Genomic DNA, 20,252 nt, shown 5'->3' on the forward strand with positions numbered 1-20,252 from the left:
GTGCAGATTCTAAATTGTTAAAATCATGGCCCCCGGGGGTCGGATGGGGCCACAATAGGGGGTCAAAGTTTTATATACAAATATATAGGAAAAATCTTTAAAAATCTTCTTCCCAAGAACCACTGAGCCAAAAAAGCTGAGATTTATATGAAAGCTTCCTGATATACTACAGATTCTAAATTGTTAAAATCATGGCCCCCGGGGATCGGATGCGGCCACAATAGGGGGTCAAAGTTGGTTTTTTTTTTTTTTTTTTAGCTCACCTGAGCTGAAAGCTCAAGTGAGCTTTTCTGATCACCCGTATTCTGGCGTCCGTCCGTCTGTAAACTTTTCACATTTTCAACTTCTTCTCAACAACCACTGGGCCAATTTCAACCAAATTTGGCACAAAACATCCTTAGGTAAAGGGAATTCTAAATTGTTAAAATAAAGGGCCAGGCCACCTTCCAAGGGGAGATAATCAAGAAAAGGTAAAAATAGGGTAGGGTCATTAAAAAATCTTCTTCTCAAGAACCACTGGGCCAGAAAAGATGAAATTTACATGAAAGCTTCCTTATATAATGCAGATTCTAACTTGTTAAAATCATGGGTCCCGGGGGTCAGATGGGGCCACAATAGGGGATCAAAGTTTTACATACAAATATATAGGAAAAATCTTTAAAAATCTTCTTCTCAAGAACCACTGAGCCAGAAAAGCTGAGATTTATATGAAAGCTTCCTTATATAATGCAGATTCTAAATTGTTAAAATCATGGCCCCCGGGGGTCAGATGGGGCCACAATAGGGGATCAAAGTTTTACATACAAATATATAGGGAAAATCTTTAAAAATCTTCTTCTCAAGAACCACTGAGCCAGAAAAGCTGAGATTTATATGAAAGCTTCCTTATATAATGCAGATTCTAAATTGTTAAAATCATGGCCCCCGGGGGTCGGATGGGGCCACAATAGGGGATCAAAATTTTACATACAAATATATCGGGAAAATCTTTAAAAATCTTCTTCCCAAGAACCACTGAGCCAGAAAAGCTGAGATTTATATGAAAGCTTCCTGATATAGTACAGATTCTAAATTGTTAAAATCATGGCCCCCGGGGGTCGGATGGGGCCACAATAGGGGATCAAAGTTTTACATACAAATATATAGGAAAAATCTTTAAAAATCTTTTCCCCAAGAACCACTGAGCCAGAAAAGCTGAGATTTATATGAAAGCTTCCTGATATAGTACAGATTCTAAATTGTTAAAATCATGGCCCCCGGGGATCGGATGGGGCCACAATAGGGGGTCAAAGTTTGTTTTTTTTTCTTGTTTTTTTTTTGGTTTTTTTTTTATATAGTGCAGATTCAAGTTTGTTAAAATCATGGACCCCGGGGGATTGGATGGGGCCTCAAGGGGGGCATCAAAGTTTTACATACAAATTTATAGGAAAAATCTTTTAAAATCTTCTCAAGAACCACTGAGCCAGAAAAGCTGAGGTTTATATGAAAGCTTCCTGATATAGTGCAGATTATAAATTGTTAAGATCATGGCCCCCGGGGGTTGGATGGGGCCACAATAGGGGATCAAAGTTTTACATACAAATATATAGGGAACATCTTTAAAAATCTTCTTCTCAAGAACCATTGGGCCAAAGAAATTCACATTTACATGAAAGCTTTCTGACATAGTGTAGATTCAAGTTTGCAAAAACCATGGCCTCCAGGGGTAGGTTTGGGGCCATAATAGGGACTACGGTTTTACATGCAAATAGATATGGAAAATCTTCTGATATGGACCAAGGTGACTCAGGTGAGCGATGTGGCCCATGGGCCTCTTGTTTTTTTGTTTTTTTTTTGATATAGTGCAGATTCAAGTTTGTTAAAATCATGGACCCCGGGGATTGGATGGGGCCTCAAGGGGGGCATCAAAGTTTTACATACAAATTTATAGGAAAAATCTTTTAAAATCTTCTCAAGAACCACTGAGCCAGAAAAGCTGAGATTTATATGAAAGCTTCCTAATATAGTGCAGATTCTAAATTGTTAAGATCATGGCCCCCGGGGGTCGGATGGGGCCACAATAGGGGGCAAAGTTTTACATACAAATATATAGGAAAAATCTTCTTCCCAGAACCACTAAGCCAGAAAAGCTGAGATTTATATGAAAGCTTTCTGATATAGTGCAGATTCAGGTTTGTTAAAATCATGGCCCCCTGGGGTAGGATGGGGCCACAATAGGGGATCAAAGTTTTACATACAAATATATAGGGAAAAATCTTTAAAAATCTTCTTCTCAAGAACCATTGGGCCAAAGAAGTTCACATTTACATGAAAGCTTTTTGACATAGTGTAGATTCAAATTTGCAAAAACCATGGCCTCCAGGGGTAGGTTTGGGGCCATAATAGGGACTACGGTTTTACATGCAAATAGATATGGAAAATCTTCTGATATGGACCAAGGTGACTCAGGTGAGCGATGTGGCCCATGGGCCTCTTGTTAACTTATGTGAACCAAAGGTAAACTTTTTACAATTTCATTTTTCCCAGAATCACAGGGCAAATTTCAACCATAGTTGGACCAGATTGTCCTTGGGAGAAGGTGATTCAAGTTACTTCAAATAAAAGGCCATCTACCTTTTAAGGGGAGATAATCAGGAAAAGGCACAAAATAGGCTTGGGTCACCTAAAAATCTTTTGTTTAGAACCACTAGCCAGAAAAGCTGACTCTAACGTGAAAGCTTCCTGACATCATGGGGATTCAAGTCTGTCCAAATCCTGACCTCCAGGGGTAGGATGGGGCTACAATAAAGAGTAAAGTTTTACGTGGGGATTTGTAGGGAAATCTTTAAAAATAATCTTCTCAAGAACAAAAGGGTGTTTAGTAATATTCAATCATCCTCAGGTAGTGCAGATTCATTTTTGTTTGAACCAATGGGACAGGAGGTAGGTTGGGGCCACAATAGGGATCAAAATTTTAGTACATGGAAATATATTCCAATGTAGTGTAGATTTCATATTTAATCAGTTCTTAAACACTGAAGTTCGATTTAATCAGTTCATAAACCCTGAAGTTCGGGTGGGATTATTTCTGGAGTCAAAGTTTTACATGAGAAAATAGATAAGAAATTATCAACAACAACAAAGTTTCAAGAGTCACAGGGCCACTGTAAATTATATTATTATGCAAATATTCCCAATGTTTATGTTGATTCAAGTTTGGGTGTTTGTTTTTTTTCTTCAAATAATGTACTCGGCTGTCATAATGGGGCTAGAATCAGGGATCAAATTTTACGTAATACATAATTTCTTTTAAAAATCCTTCTTCAGAACAGCAAGACTGTGTTAGTTGTATCCCTATGTTGCATGGGTTCAAATTTGGCTAAGTCGTGACCCTGTGGTGCTAGGGTGGGGTCATGATAGGGGATAAAAATACTTCATGGGAATAAAGAGGGTAAAAAATCTGTTTTGAAAATGAAGAACAGGATCAATGTGACTCAGGTGAGCAGTGTAGTAGTTTGGGACGATACAGTAACCAACTGCAACATTGAAAATAAAGTACATCTGTAGAATGATGTGTTGCATCCCTAATATTCAAAACCCCAAATGATACCAAAATTAGAACCCCGTTCAGTTACAATGGACAAGTCATTAGCAAAGTGAGTGACTGAACTAAGTACATGACCACACCTAAATCTACGTCTGTGTTGTCTATATTATAAACACATGTACATCTACTTTGGCAGTCTATATTTACATTCACCAGCATGTGACAGTTTATTTTGTAGGAGTATTAAGACAGGACACCTATCACAGACTGTCAGTCACTGGTTCAAATAAAATGATGCATCAGAAATTACATAACATACGTATTTACAGGATAATTCAGAAAGGGTTGATTTTACAGGACAAATTGTATCCTGACGAGACAAATGGCAGGTACATGTATAGTTTGCCTTTTACAGGTGTATCATTGTTCTACTGCTTTTGCTTTCAACTTTCCATCTTAAGCTATATCCATAATCCAATTTTATCATGTTACTTATCAGTAAAAACACTCAATCATTCAAGGAAATGAATTATGATAATTATGTGTCTATATCCATAATCCAATTTTATCATGTTACTTATCAGTAAAAACACTCAATCATTCAAGGAAATGAATTATGATAATTATGTGTCTATTCATTTAAAAGACATTGCCTAGCTGAGTAGCTCAGTAGGTTAGCACACCAACTGCTGAACTGTAGATCATGGGATTGAGTCCAGCAGGGGTCTTAAATTTTTTTCAGATTGCGTTCTACTAAAACTGCATTTTTTGACTAAATAAAGTTAATTTGAAATTTCAAAATATTGTTGTACATACTCTCCACTTTTCATCCATATCAAATTTCTCTGGTGTAGCATACCTCCTTAATTGCAAAACCTTTTGTGAAATGGGTCTTGCTAATCTAGTAGTATACAATTTGTTATCTTACTGTAAAACATGTACATTTTCCTATGCCTATACTTCAACTTACTTTGTATTTGTTAGCTGAGTTGCGTAGCAATTCTCGGCTTTTAAATTGGCGAAGGATGGGCGTCCAGTCGGGCAGGCGGCGTCCACAATTAGCTTGTCCGGTCTCTAACTTTCATAATTTTTGGTGCATCTTTGTGAGACTTACATAACATGATCACATCCAAAAGAGGAAGGTTCCTAATTATTTTGAGGTCAAAGGTCAAGGTCACTTTGTCACTAAATGCCATAGATTTGAGCTTGTCCAGTCTCTATCTTTCATACTTTTTGGTGCATCTATGTGAAACTTTCATAACATGATCACATCCAAACGAGGAAGGTTCCTATTTATTTTGAGGTCAAAGGGTCAAGGTCACTAAATGCCATAGATTTAAGCTTGTCCGGTCTCTTAACTTTCATACTACTTGGTGCGTCTTTGTCAGACTTCCATATAATTTTGATCACATCCAAATGAGGAAGGTTCCTATTTATTTTGAGATCAAAAGGTCAAAGGTCAAGGTCTCTTTTTCACTATATACTGTAGATTTGATCTTGCCTCTAACTTTTATACATGTACTTGCTGGTGCATGTTTATCAGACTTCAGATCATGTTGACATTCAAGATTCATGTTGCTTTTGAAATCCAAAGGCCAAAGATCAAGGTCATTATCACATTAAATACCTATTGCAGCCATTCAAAGCTTAATATTTATAAACTATATTAAATACGTGCAATTTTTTACTTCATGAATGCAGATGTGCATAATTTTCCAAATTGCAACTCGGCCATATGCATCTTTGATGCGTTTTAGCGATTTTTGTTAAAGTTTCTGTTTACTAATGTTTTGTGCAAAGTTCTTGTTCAGTTTTAATAAGCTTTCAGATTGAACAAAATCCTGATTAAACAAGATTTACTGTATATTATTCAGTATCTTAATGAATTTTAGTTGGCGTACTTTGGAGACACGGGGAAAGTGGTTGATTTTTTCCACAAAGCTGATGTTTCTATGGACTCCCATTACAACCCAGCAGATTTCATATGTAAGATCCATACCTACGTTCTTATCAATAACACTCCCTGAAAGCTAGGGTAGATAAGCTTCACATGTCCGGGGATTTCTGCAATCATTTTTGTTAGATAAATTGAATTTTTTGAAAATGAATAGATAAGGCAGAATTTTGATGAAAAAATAATTGAAATTGATTTGATGGGAAAGGTAGACCCATGATTTCAGGAACAACATTATTTCCAACGCTCTATGATTTCCAGATTGATTTCTGACTGTTCAACACTTGACTGTATATTCATGTGCATATCTGTTCTTTGTTTAGTGGAAAAATTAAAGGAAGATGAAAAGACAAGATTAAAAATCGTTAGTGCTATGGATCAAATGAGGTATGGATAGTTTTTCCAGCTATTTCTTCTTTTTATTAAATAAAAGCAAATATTGAATTTCTTCTAAAATGTTATTGTATGCACAAGTATATTCCAGGTACTGTGGAATCATTAGATTTTGTAGAGGCTCAATTTTCGTAAACTTTTTAGTACCAGTATTCCATGGATTTTAAAATACAACAAAATGCTCAATTCATACAATTTTACAATGTACAAAAACCATATTCACGAAAATACATCTCAATGAAGAAGATCCACATAACTTGATCCCCATGAATGTAAATGATTTCACAATATTTGTCCAGAATGAATTACTTTCCAGTTAAATTTTTGACTTGCTGCAGGCTATATTGTCCTTTATTGTTCCGTGGTGTGCATAATATGTTGTTCGTTAACAGAAACAGTTCTAACTGGCCAGTAAAATTAAGAAGCTCAGAAGATTTGTTAGATGATGAAATTCAACCTGAAACTGCACCCCCCGCGGACATAATGATGGAACAGCCCTATAACGGTAACAACTAGTAGTCATGCAACACAAGTTTAAAATGTTTTTGATGTAATGGAAATCTAAAGTTCTGCATTTCCATTGCTCTATGGTTTCTAGCATTGATTTCTGACTTTTTAACAATTGACTGTATATTCATGTGCATATCTGTTCTTTGTTTAGTGGAAAAATTAAAGGAAGATGAGAAATCTAAGTTCTGCATTATTACAATGATGCATTGATAATCAATGATGATCAAGTGACCAATAATGATCACTTACTTTTAAAATATTCAGTCACAAAATCATTCTACAATGTAAACTGTATCTACAGTGATATGTTGATATCAGCTGATCGATGTTCATTTCTGCCCACTTGATGTATGTCAGACTTTTGATATATATGTGAACACCCGAGGTAAAATCACTGTTAAAGTAGTTCTTTCAGAAGTAATATTATTTTAGCACCCTTTGCATGGGCTAATTATGTACACCACAAATATATGAACATAAATATACATGGGCTTGCTCTGCTAATTATGTACACCACAAATATATGAACATGAATATACATTTGCTTCTCTACAAGGATGCCTGCCATGTTTCCTGATCCAGGATTTTGCACAAATGTTGAAAAATGCATTAAGTTTGGATTACAACTGTCTACATTTACTACGTGCACAGGGAATTGCTGAGTGTCGGGATTGCTCCAAAGCAGTAAAACAATATGTCTCGTTTCATGTGACATAAGGTGATATAAATGTATTTCGTATGGCATAAGGTCATATTTCATAGGCATAAGGTCATATTTCATAGGCATAAGGTTATATTTCATAGGCTATGCTATCTGCAGCACTGTAGCTCTCCAGAGGAAACGTATATTGACAGACTGATCTATGGCTGGCACTGTACCAGACCGATCTATGGGTGGCACTGTACCAGACCGGTCTGTCAACATCTTTTTTTCCCCGGAGAGCTACAGTTCTGCCGCTAAGGTTATGCATGTATTTGTATCAACATTTTGTGCTTATTTTATGTTTTCCATTTATATCACTACAATGTTGCTTTCCGTGTATCACATGTTGCGATTTTTATCTCTTCAGAAAAAGACAGTGTACGTGTCAGTTTGATTGAGCTGGACAAGACGGATGACAATACACAGGATCAAAAATGGCCCACTGGCTTCATCACTCAATATACTCAACTGACATTAAGAGGTTTCAAAACATCAAAGTCCCAGATTTTCAGCAAATTCAAATTGATAGAAACTGTTACCTTGACTATCATTGTGAGCTTGATCTGGTTCCAGCTGCCGAGAACTGAAGAAACGCTCAGGGACAGGATGGGTTTGGTGAGTCATTTTTGTCCAATATATCAAAACAGCAGAACTTTTGAGATCTGATTTTTCCATGCAAGACATTTGAAGAAATTTCCTAAGTCTGCAAAATGAAACGCACCTTCTCTTTCTACTGGTCCAATGAACAGAACTTTAGACATGCATATTTCAGTATCTCTGAACATTTTCTGTAACTACAGTAAGGAAAGAAGTCTCCCTGGTATTATAATTGCTCAAGAATTTCATCTCCTTAAATTTTAGTATCATTATGTGTATACATTATGTACTAATTTTCCCATTCTTTCCAGCTGTTCTACATGGGCATGCACTTGGGATTCACACCTCTATTTGACACAGTAATAGCTTGTAAGTAGTGAACAGGGAACTGTTATTTGAGATCAGTATAAAGTAGTGAACAGGGGACTGTTATTTGAGATCAGTATAAAGTAGTGAACAGGGAACTGTTATTTGAGATCAGTAACTAGTGAACAGGGAACTGTTATTTGAGATCAGGAAGTAGTGAACAGGGGACTGTTATTTGAGATCAGTATAAAATATAGTGAACAGGGGACTGTTATTTGAGATCAGTATAAAGTAGTGAAAAGGGGACTGTTATTTGAGATCAGTATAAAGTAGTGAACAGGGGACTGTTATTTGAGATCAGTAACTAGTGAACAGGGGACTGTTATTTGAGATCAGTATAAAGTAGTGAACAGGGAACTGTTATTTGAGATCAGTAACTAGTGAACAGGGAACTGTTATTTGAGATCAGTATAAAGTAGTGAACAGGGGACTGTTATTTGAGATCAGTAACTAGTGAACAGGGAACTGTTATTTGAGATCAGTAACTAGTGAACAGGGAACTGTTATTTGAGATCAGTATGAAACACTGCCATCATTTTACTGTATACAGGGTTATTTTTGCCCCGTGTTATTTTCGCCCCTTCTACACTTGCTGACGGTTTTGCCCCGCTTTAAATTCGCCCATACACAGTTGCGTTTATTAAAAGAGATAATGGAGAAAACGATTTCACCCAGTCTTAAATTCGCCCACTGACAACAAGGGTGAAAGATCAAGTACAGGAGGGAAAATTGCGTAGATTTGTGATGAAAAATAGAATGCAAACAACAATCAAGCAACAACTGACAAGCAGTAGCTGGGGTTTTTTTTTGTCATGGATAGTTTCTGGGATTTAGATGTACAAATCGGATACCGTATAGCGGGTTTTTGCCGCGGGTCTAAAATTTGGCAATTTGATTGCTCAAAGGCATGCTAATAATTCTAGCAGATTACTTTTTTGGCGGACAAGGAAGAGTTATCTCTCTTGCTAATATTGAAGTCGTATTTGGGTGCATATTTGGGGAGTGTAATTTTAGCAGAAAGCTATCTAACCACCAAAATAAGCCAAATTTATCACCCGGTGGAAAAAAAACTCTATACAGTATACCATTTGTTTGGTTGGATTTTGATAGTTACCATTGTAAAGAACCTTGTTCGTGATTTAACAGTTCTTTGATAGTTACCATTGTAAAGAACCTTGTTCGTGATTTAACAGTTCTTTGATAGTTACCATTGTAAAGAACCTTGTTCGTGATTAACAGTTCTTTGATAGTTACCATTGTAAAGAACCTTGTTCGTGATTTAACAGTTCTTTGATAGTTACCATTGTAAAAAACCTTGTTCGTGATTTAACAGTTCTTTGATAGTTACATGTACCATTGTAAAGGACCTTGTTCGTGATTTAACAGTTCTTTGATAGTTACCATTGTAAAGAACCTTGTTCGTGATTAACAGTTCTTTGATAGTTACCATTGTAAAGAACCTTGTTCGTGATTTAACAGTTCCTTGATTAGCCTTTTGATTTTTCTCTACTGCACATGTCAATTGATAGGGCTAATCCAGATGTTTGATGGGGGGGGGGGGGGGGGGGGGGGGGTAAACAGAGACAAAAGACAATGTTATGTATGATAACATGTGATGTCAAACTGACTCAATAGTTCAGTGTACATGTTTTTACTTACACATTACTGTTTTTAACTCTTCTGAGCCGAAGGCTCAAAGAGCTAATCATATGGCCATATGTCTGGCGTGCGGTGTGCGTCAACTTTTTGGGAAAAGGGCTATATCTCAAGAACCCCTTGGCCAAATTTTGTCAAATTTGTCACAGGGTATCGTTGGCCCAAGGGCTTTCATTTATACTAAAACTAGGGTTGTGACCCTTTAACAAGGGGAGATAATTAGGAAAATGCAAACAAAAGTAGTGGTTGCTAAAAAATCTTCTTCTCAAGAACCACTGGGCAAATTATCACCAAACTTATGCATAAGGATGAGGATAGGTTGTAGATAAAAAAAATTGTTCAAGGCATCATCCTGGGGCAAAGGGTGTGGTCTCCAGGTCACTTCAAAGTTGACCTTAAATTTTGTTTTGTTAAAACTTTGATATTTTGCTTAGTATAAGGACTAGGATCATCAAATTTTGTCAGTTGATGCATCTTAGGACCTAATATCAAGTTGTCTCAAAAGTAGGTTATGGTGACCTACTTTTTGAATTTCGCAGGTAATTATTATTAAATGGATTTTGATGCATATCTTGGACGCTTTTGAGCCTATCATCATCAAAAGTTGTCAGTTGATGGATCATGGGACCTTGAAGTGCGCCATGTGAAAAGTATGTCACCATGACCTACTTTCTGAATTTTATGGCTAATCATTTATGAATACATTTTAGGTTGTTATTTCAGATACCGAGAGGTTTAGAATCATCAAACCTTGTAAGTTGATGCATCTAGAGGCCTCAAAACATATTTATAAGAAAAGTAGGTCACAGTGAACTACTTTTTGAATTTTGCAGGCATTCAAATTTCACATTTTCAATTTTAGATACATATTTTGGACACTATGAAAGCTAGGATCATCAAACTTTGTCAGTCGATGCTTCTTGAGTCTTCATAGTTTGTTGACCAAAAAGTAGGTCACTGTGACCTACTTTTGGAATTTGACAGCTATATTTTAATATTTCAGATACTATTTGACTTACAATCATCAAACTTTGTCAGTTGATGCATGTTGAGTCTCAGAGTGTGTCGACCAAAAAGTAGGTCACTGTGACCTACTTTTGGAATTTGACGTTTATATCTGAATATTTCAGATACTATTTGACTTCAATTATCAAACTTGATGCATCTTGAGTCTTTGGAGTGTGTCGACCAAAAAGTAGGTCACTGTGGCCTTCTTTTGGAATTTGACGGCTATATTTGAATACTGTTTGACTTGTCAGTTGATGCATCTTGAGTCTTCAGTGTGTCTACCAAAAGTAGGTCACCGTGACCTAATTTTGGACAGTTACATTTAAATTTTCATGTACTATTTGACTTAACATCATCAAACTTTGTTAATTGATGAATCTTGGTTAGTGAGAATTTTTGCTTTACAATGTATCAGAAGAGCAATTCTAGGCCCATGGGCCTCTTGTTTGTTTTGATGCAAGTTTTCTTTTAAGTAACATGTAAGTAGTGAAATATCAAGTTTGAAAGCAGAATTCTCAGCATAGTGCCTTCAGATGACGCTTGTTGAAGTGAAAGTTCATTTGATCTCACTTTTATAAAGTTGAGTTATACATCTTGTTCACTTTTTGTATTTATAAGAGCATCAATAAACTGTTCTCTTCATGTTATATTTCAGTTCCTTTAGAGCGGATGGTGATAACCAAGGAAAGGTTGGCGGGGTGGTACCGACTCTCGGCCTACTATTTGGCTAAAATGACCAGTGAACTAGTGCTTATTCTTATTCAGCCTCTGATCTTCATCACGATCATCTACTGGTGTGTGGGGCTAAATGGAGTGTCATCATATTATGCCACACTGGGAACATTGTGTCTACATTCTTTAGCTGGACAGGTGAGAGAGTGTTGTACAGCTGGACAGGTGAGAGTGTGTTGTACATCTGGACAGGTGAGAGTGAGTTGTACATCTGGACAGGTGAGAGAGTGTTGTACATCTGGACAGGTGAGAGAGTGTTGTACATCTGGACAGGTGAGAGTGTGTTGTACAACTGGACAGGTGAGAGTGTGTTGTACATCTGGACAGGTGAGAGAGTGTTGTACAGCTGGACAGGTAAGAGTATGTTGTATAGCTGGACAGGTCAGAGCGAGTTGTACATCTGGACAGGTGAAAGTGTGTTGTACAGCTGGACAGGTGAGAAAGTGTTGTACAGCTGGACAGGTGAGAGAGTGTTGTACAGCTGGACAGGTGAGAGAGTGTTGTACAGCTGGACAGGTAAGAGTATGTTGTACAGCTGGACAGGTGAGAGTGTGTTGTACATCTGGACAGGTGAGAGTATGTTGTACAGCTGGACAGGTGAGAGTGTGTTGTACAGCTGGACAGGTAAGAGTATGTTGTACATCTGGACAGGTAAGAGTGTGTTGTACAGCTGGACAGGTGAGAGTATGTTGTACAGCTGGACAGGTGAGAGTGTGTTGTACAGCTGGACAGGTAAGAGTATGTTGTACATCTGGACAGGTGAGAGTGTTGTACAGCTGTACAGGTGAGAGTATGTTGTACAGCTGGACAGGTGAGAGTGTGTTGTACAGCTGGACAGGTGAGAGTGTGTTGTACAGCTGGACAGGTGAGAGTGTGTTGTACATCTGGACAGGTGAGAAAGTGTTGTACAGCTGGACAGGTGAGAGTGTGTTGTACATCTGGACAGGTGAGAGAGTGTTGTACAGCTGGACAGGTGAGAGTGTGTTGTACATCTGGACAGGTGAGAGAGTGTTGTACAGCTGGCCAGGAGAGAGTGTGTTGTACATTTTGACAGGGTAGAGTATGCTATACAAACTGACATGTTAGAATATACTGTACATCTGGCAGATGAGAGCAGTACATTTGATTTGCTATTTTCAATCAATACTTTCATTGAATGGACACATTTTATTTGTATGTTTGTTATACAATTTCTACATGCAGTACTCTTTGATATTTTCCCCTTTATAATGTTTATTGTCCTGCTTGTGTTGCAGAGTGTGGGACTGTTCCTGGGAATAGTGAGCATGGACATCAGAAAAGGAATGACACAGGCCACCATTTACATCATGGTTACAATGTTACTCGGTATGCAGCATGAAAGTATTAACTGGGGAGCACATCCCAAAACAAAATTTAAAACAGCAGCATGAAAGTATTAACAGGGGAACACATCACAAAACAGCAGCATGGAAGTATTAACTGGGGAGCACATCACAAAACATAATTGAAAGAGGAATGGGGGGGGGGGGGGGGGGCTCCTGAAACTCTCTCTTAGGTAAAATTTCCAAATCAAATAGGGTAAGGGTTTACAATCCTTGTAATGCACACTCCTTTTAGATCCCAAGCTCTATTGATACATGTTAGATGCTGTATTGATGCATGTTAGATACAACTCAATATAATCTTGAATTCCTTAGAATTGTTAGAAGACAGTTAGCATTGTCTATGATCTCTCCTTCAGGTGGATTTTACACCAGAAGCCTGCCTGTCTGGTTGGACTGGATGAAACATCTGTCTTTCCAATGGTATACTTTCAGTGCTCTGTTGTATCTGGAATTTTATGATGGACCAGATTTAAGGTAATTTTCTCCATCATCTTGTGACTGTTTGTTGTACAGCATAATGCTATTGTGTATTCAATGGAACTGAAGAAAATTTATTGAACATCAACATGTACAGACCCTGAAGCGTACTACTACACCAGAGGAACGGTGAACAGTTTGGGAACAAACGGTTTTGTTTGGGGAATGAACACTGAACGGTTTGATCGGAATGGTTTGAACGGAACGGTTCTCTGCAAAAATGGAATGCTTCTTAACTAGAACGGAACGCTTTGAGATTGAGAATGAACGGTTCTCATCGTGACTATATTATGTTGATTTATTGACTACCTCATTTTGATTTATTGACTACATTATGTTGATTTATTGACTACATTATGTTGATTTATTGACTACCTAGGGTTGATTTATTGACTACGTAGTGTTGATTTATTGACTGCCTTGTGTTGATTTATTGACTACCTAGTGTTGATTTATTGACTACGTAGTGTTGATTTATTGACTACCTCATGTTGATTTATTGACTACCTTGTGCTGATTTATTGACTACCTAGTGTTGATTCATTGACTACATTATGTTGATTTATTGACTACCTAGTGTTGATTTATTGACTACATTATGTTGATTTATTGACTACCTCATGTTGATTTATTGACTACCTTGTGCTGATTTATTGACTACATTATGTTGATTTATTGACTACGTAGTGCTGATTTATTGACTACCTAGTGTTGATTTATTGACTACATTATGTTGATTTATTGACTACATTATGTTGATTTATTGACTACCTTGTGCTGATTTATTGACTACCTAGTGTTGATTTATTGACTACGTAGTGTTGATTTATTGACTACCTTGTGCTGATTTATTGACTACCTAGTGCTGATTCATTGACTACATTATGTTGATTTATTGACTACCTCATGTTGATTTATTGACTACATTATGTTGATTTATTGACTACCTAATGTTGATTTATTGACTACCTAATGTTGATTTATTGACTACATTATGTTGATTTATTAACTACCTAGTGTTGATTCATTGACTACATTATGTTGATTTATTGACTACCTAGTGTTGATTTATTGACTACATTATGTTGATTTATTGACTACATTATGTTGATTTATTGACTACCTAGGGTTGATTTATTGACTACGTAGTGTTGATTTATTGACTGCCTTGTGTTGATTTATTGACTACCTAGTGTTGATTTATTGATTACGTAGTGTTGATTTATTGACTACCTCATGTTGATTTATTGACTACCTTGTGCTGATTTATTGACTACCTAGTGTTGATTCATTGACTACATTATGTTGATTTATTGACTACCTAGTGTTGATTTATTGACTACATTATGTTGATTTATTGACTACCTCATGTTGATTTATTGACTACCTTGTGCTGATTTATTGACTACATTATGTTGATTTATTGACTACCTTGTGCTGATTTATTGACTACCTAGTGTTGATTTATTGACTACATTATGTTGATTTATTGACTACCTTGTGCTGATTTATTGACTACCTAGTGTTGATTCATTGACTACATTATGTTGATTTATTGACTACGTAGTGTTGATTTATTGACTGCCTTGTGTTGATTTATTGACTACCTAGTGTTGATTTATTGATTACGTAGTGTTGATTTATTGACTACCTCATGTTGATTTATTGACTACCTTGTGCTGATTTATTGACTACCTAGTGTTGATTCATTGACTACATTATGTTGATTTATTGACTACCTAGTGTTGATTTATTGACTACATTATGTTGATTTATTGACTACCTCATGTTGATTTATTGACTACCTTGTGCTGATTTATTGACTACATTATGTTGATTTATTGACTACCTTGTGCTGATTTATTGACTACCTAGTGTTGATTTATTGACTACATTATGTTGATTTATTGACTACCTTGTGCTGATTTATTGACTACCTAGTGTTGATTCATTGACTACATTATGTTGATTTATTGACTACCTAGTGTTGATTTATTGACTACCTAGTGTTGATTTATTGACTACATTATGTTGATTTATTGACTACCTTGTGCTGATTTATTGACTACCTAGTGTTGATTCATTGACTACATTATGTTGATTTATTGACTACCTAGGGTTGATTTATTGACTACATTATGTTGATTTATTGACTACCTTGTGCTGATTTATTGACTACCTAGTGTTGATTTATTGACTACGTAGTGTTGATTTATTGACTACCTTGTGCTGATTTATTGACTACCTAGTGTTGATTCATTGACTACATTATGTTGATTTATTGACTACCTCATGTTGATTTATTGACTACATTATTTTGATTTATTGACTACCTAATGTTGATTTATTGACTACCTAATGTTGATTTATTGACTACATTATGTTGATTTATTAACTACCTAGTGTTGATTCATTGACTACATTATGTTGATTTATTGACTACCTAGTGTTGATTCATTGACTACATTATGTTGATTTATTGACTACATTATGTTGATTTATTGACTACCTAGGGTTGATTTATTGACTACGTAGTGTTGATTTATTGACTGCCTTGTGTTGATTTATTGACTACCTAGTGTTGATTTATTGATTACGTAGTGTTGATTTATTGACTACCTCATGTTGATTTATTGACTATCTTGTGCTGATTTATTGACTACCTAGTGTTGATTCATTGACTACATTATGTTGATTTATTGACTACCTAGTGTTGATTTATTGACTACATTATGTTGATTTATTGACTACCTCATGTTGATTTATTGACTACCTTGTGCTGATTTATTGACTACATTATGTTGATTTATTGACTACCTTGTGCTTATTTATTGACTACCTAGTGTTGATTTATTGACTACATTATGTTGATTTATTGACTACCTTGTGCTGATTTATTGACTACCTAGTGTTGATTCATTGACTACATTATGTTGATTTATTGACTACCTAGGGTTGATTTATTGACTACATTATGTTGATTTATTGACTACCTTGTGCTGATTTATTGACTACCTAGTGTTGATTTATTGACTACGTAGTTTTGATTTATTGACTACCTCATGTTGATTTATTGACTACCTAGTGTTGATTTATTGACTACATTATGTTGATTTATTGACTACCTAATGTTGATTTATTGACTACATTATGTTGATTTATTAACTACCTGGTGTTGATTCATTGACTACATTATGTTGATTTATTGACTACCTAGTGTTGATTTATTGACTACATTATGTTGATTTATTGACTACCTCATGTTGATTTATTGACTACCTAGTGTTGATTTATTGACTACATTATGTTGATTTATTGACTACCTAATGTTGATTTATTGACTACCTCATGTTGATTTATTGACTACCTAGTGTTGATTTATTGACTACATTATGTTGATTTATTGACTACCTAATGTTGATTTATTGACTACCTAAAGTTGATTTATTGACTACCTCATGTTGATTTATTGACTACCTAATGTTGATTTATTGACTACCTCATGTTGATTTATTGACTACATTATGTTGATTTATTGACTACCTAGGGTTGATTTATTGACTACGTAGTGTTGATTTATTGACTGCCTTGTGCTGATTTATTGACTACGTAGTGTTGATTTATTAACTACCTTGTGCTGATTACTGTTTTCTGTCTCCTACAGGTGTGCTGTAAGGACTGCTGTCTCGGAGTCCCAATTCAGCACCTGTCTGGACAGTAACTCCACTAGTATCCCATCCAGTGAGGTCCTGCAGTTCTACAGCATCAATTATCCCTACTGGACATACATTCTACCATTGTTTGCATTTATTTTCATTTTTAGGATAGCAGGATACTTCATTTTAAAGTTTAAACAAAAGCCAAATCAAGCCAAGTGATTATTGTCATCTTATTTTTAAAGAATTCGTCCCAGTACCAGTCCTGCCCCTGCACAATCTGCCATTGTTGCATCCCAGTACCAGCCCTGCGCAATCTGCCATTGTTTCATCCCATTACCAGGCCTGCCTCCTGTCAGTCTGCCATTGCTTCATCCCATTACCAGCCCTGCCTCCTGTCAGTCTGCCATTGTTTCATCGCATTACCAGCCCAGCCTCCTGTCAATCTGCCACTGTTTCATCTCATTACCAGCCCTGCCTCCTATCAATCTGCCACTGTTTCATCCCATTACCAGCCCTGCCCCTGCACAAGCTGCCATTGTTTCATCCCAGTACCAGCCCTGCCTCCTGTCAATCTGCCATTGTTTCATCCCATTACCAGCACTGCCTCCTGTCAATCTGCCACTGTTTCATCCCAGTACCAGCCCTGCCTCCTGTCAATCTGCCATTGTTTCATCCCAGTACCAGCCCTGCCTCTTGTCAATCTACCATTGTTTGCTTTTATACATGTATATGTAGTGCGGTTTTAAATGTTCTACAGTTCTTTTATGGAAAGGTAACTGAGTATTTCTGTATTGAGGAAATTTTGCATCATAACAGGTAGATTATAGTGTCTTTAAAGTTTGTTTTTTTTTTCATTTTCTGGAGCATGTAATGTATACATGTATATAAGATGGAGAGGTTAGATATTTAACATGATGTGAGCATTCCATTTTGATATATTTATAAGTATTTACATTTCAAGTGTTTTTGCCTTTGACATCATTACAGTTTTTAATGATAGCCATTTCCTTGTGAATGTGTGGCAGTTGTAAACAATGCACATATGTATCTTGAGGAGTTTAACAGCGGGGAATTTTGACAGAAATGAAAGTAGATTCTGACAGAAATGAAAGTAGAGTGTAACACACCTCATGAAGTATGATGGTGTGAAGTGTCGCAGTTCATACTATCGGGGATTTTCAAAAATGAAATTTATTTCTTGAATAGTAGTTATAGATAAATTGGTTTTATATTTACACAGTTATATCCTCTTGCACATGTTTATTGTAGTGATCGGTTTTATATCACTGTAATGGGAATCATCAACACTTTTAGATAAACTTTTGTTTTATTACAATTATGTGGTGCAGTATGAAATAAGAAAGTTAGAAACTTCAATGAACGGTGCATCATATTATTTTTTTATATAACAGTATGTTTCTAACAGGAATTGCTGTCCACATGATAATCCAGTGGCCTTACAATAGATATCCTAGATATACTCGTAGCTTTACCATGGTTTTAACTAATGAAACAATAGGTGTGAATTATGTTTTGACGGTAATAATAATGTGCTCTTTACCTGTGATTTTCCTGCAATGGAAATAAGTGGGGTTTTTTTTATTAATAACTGAATTTAACCTCTATATTATAAATCATGTATGTGTTTACATTGAATTCAAAATGTATACATAGCTGATTTTTACCTGTTTTAAATATGTTTTTATTATGAATATATATTTACCTTTTATAACAGTGAATTTCTGTTATGAATATAAACGTAACTGATCATTTTTAAAGAACATTTTATTGATTCAATCAATGCTTTGGGTCTCTTAAAAAGATTTATTGATGAAGGCATGGATGAAATGGAATATATAGACTCAGCATCTCATCTCCTTCCTCTGGGTTAAAAGAAAATGTTAATACATTATGCTATATATATTTACATATGTAGTGATAGTGCTGTATGTTAATACATTGTGCTATATATATTTACATATGTATTGATAGTGCTGTATGTTAAATTATTTTGTGGAATAATTTAGATGACTAAGAAGCTTTTTGTTCATATTGTGATATGCATGTAAAACCAGAAATATAAAATGTTGAGAATTCTAAATCTTGTTTTATATATTTTTATACCTTTGTTCACTTTTTAGCTCATTTGAGTTTTTCTGATCACCCGTTGTCCATCTGTCTGTAAATTTTTCACATTTTCAACTTCTTCTTCAGAACCACTGGGCCAATGTCAACCAAACTTCACAAAAAGTACCTTTGGGTGTCACAGAAGGAGATTCAAGTTTGTTCAAATGAAGGGCCATACTCTCTTCAAAGGGGAGATGATCATGAAAATGCAAAAAAAAAAAAAAAAAAAAAAAAAAGGTGGAGTCATTTAAAATATTCTTCTCAAGAACCACTGAACCAGAAAAGTTCAAATTTACATGGTAGCTTCCTGACAGTGCAGATTCAATTTTGTTAAAATCATGGCCCCCAGGAGTAATGTGGGGTCACAGTAGGGGATCAAAATTTTACATGTGATTGTAAAGGAAAAATCTTCTCAAAAACCACTGGGCCCAAAAAGTTCAAATTTACATGAAAGCCTCTGGACATAAAGTAATAAGTTTGTGCAAATCATGGTCCCTGGGGGTTGGTTAGGGCCACAATAGGGGATCAATGTGTTATATGCTGATATAGAGGAAACATCTTTAAAGATATCTCTTGAACTATTTAAGTTGGGGCTTTCATAGTCTGTAAATACATACTTCATGAAAAGACCTTCATGTGATGCAGTTGTGTGTGATCTTGTGACCATGACCTGGAAGTTTGACCTCCTAATAAAAATCTGACCTATTCAATATGTCCTAAACTATTTAAAGAGGAGTGGACACGATTTGAGCTGAAAATTTTCAAAATTTTGTTTTCCATTTTTAATGTTTACAATGCTTAACTTAAGTATTTCTAATGGTTAGCAAGAATTTGAATGTCAGTTGTCGTGGTACATGGGAGATGCAGAGCGTACAATTCTTAATGCTATGAAAACAAGGCTCCTACCATTTTTTTGTTTACATAAGTTAAATATACTAGTAAAATGTTTCATTTAAAGCAGATTTTTTTTTCAATTTACAAGTTAATTATGAACTCAGTTAAATAGTTTCTAGTGTGTGGCACATCTCATTTTGTTTTAAACATGTTATTTTCTATTAAGTAATCTATATGTAAATAAAAATTGTGAGTGCTGGGCTGCGTCCAAGATCGTAGCAGCTAGCCTAGGGGCTGGGTATGGTGACTGATTTGTGCCATTTTACAATTTGTCGTCTTTTCC

The 20,252-nt window shown here is 35.8% G+C and overlaps 1 protein-coding gene across 3 annotated transcripts in view; it reads left to right on the top strand.

The window, feature by feature from the left end:
- LOC125683804 (uncharacterized) overlaps positions 1 to 19,049 on the top strand; it is a 36,961-nt gene extending 17,912 nt beyond the window's left edge. For all 3 annotated transcript variants that reach the window (XM_048925274.2, XM_056140634.1, XM_048925273.2), the window contains exons 7-15: positions 5,419 to 5,512; positions 5,804 to 5,867; positions 6,266 to 6,378; positions 7,454 to 7,701; positions 7,995 to 8,052; positions 11,369 to 11,583; positions 12,702 to 12,792; positions 13,169 to 13,286; positions 16,954 to 19,049. In XM_048925274.2, the coding sequence (XP_048781231.1) occupies positions 5,419 to 5,512; positions 5,804 to 5,867; positions 6,266 to 6,378; positions 7,454 to 7,701; positions 7,995 to 8,052; positions 11,369 to 11,583; positions 12,702 to 12,792; positions 13,169 to 13,286; positions 16,954 to 17,167 (1,215 nt within the window). In that variant the 3' untranslated portion in view covers positions 17,168 to 19,049. The remainder of the gene's footprint in view (positions 1 to 5,418; positions 5,513 to 5,803; positions 5,868 to 6,265; positions 6,379 to 7,453; positions 7,702 to 7,994; positions 8,053 to 11,368; positions 11,584 to 12,701; positions 12,793 to 13,168; positions 13,287 to 16,953) is intronic.
- Positions 19,050 to 20,252: the final 1,203 nt, after the last annotated feature.

Source organism: Ostrea edulis, chromosome 6 (assembly GCF_947568905.1).
Source record: "Ostrea edulis chromosome 6, xbOstEdul1.1, whole genome shotgun sequence".
NCBI classification, from domain to species: domain Eukaryota; kingdom Metazoa; phylum Mollusca; class Bivalvia; order Ostreida; family Ostreidae; genus Ostrea; species Ostrea edulis.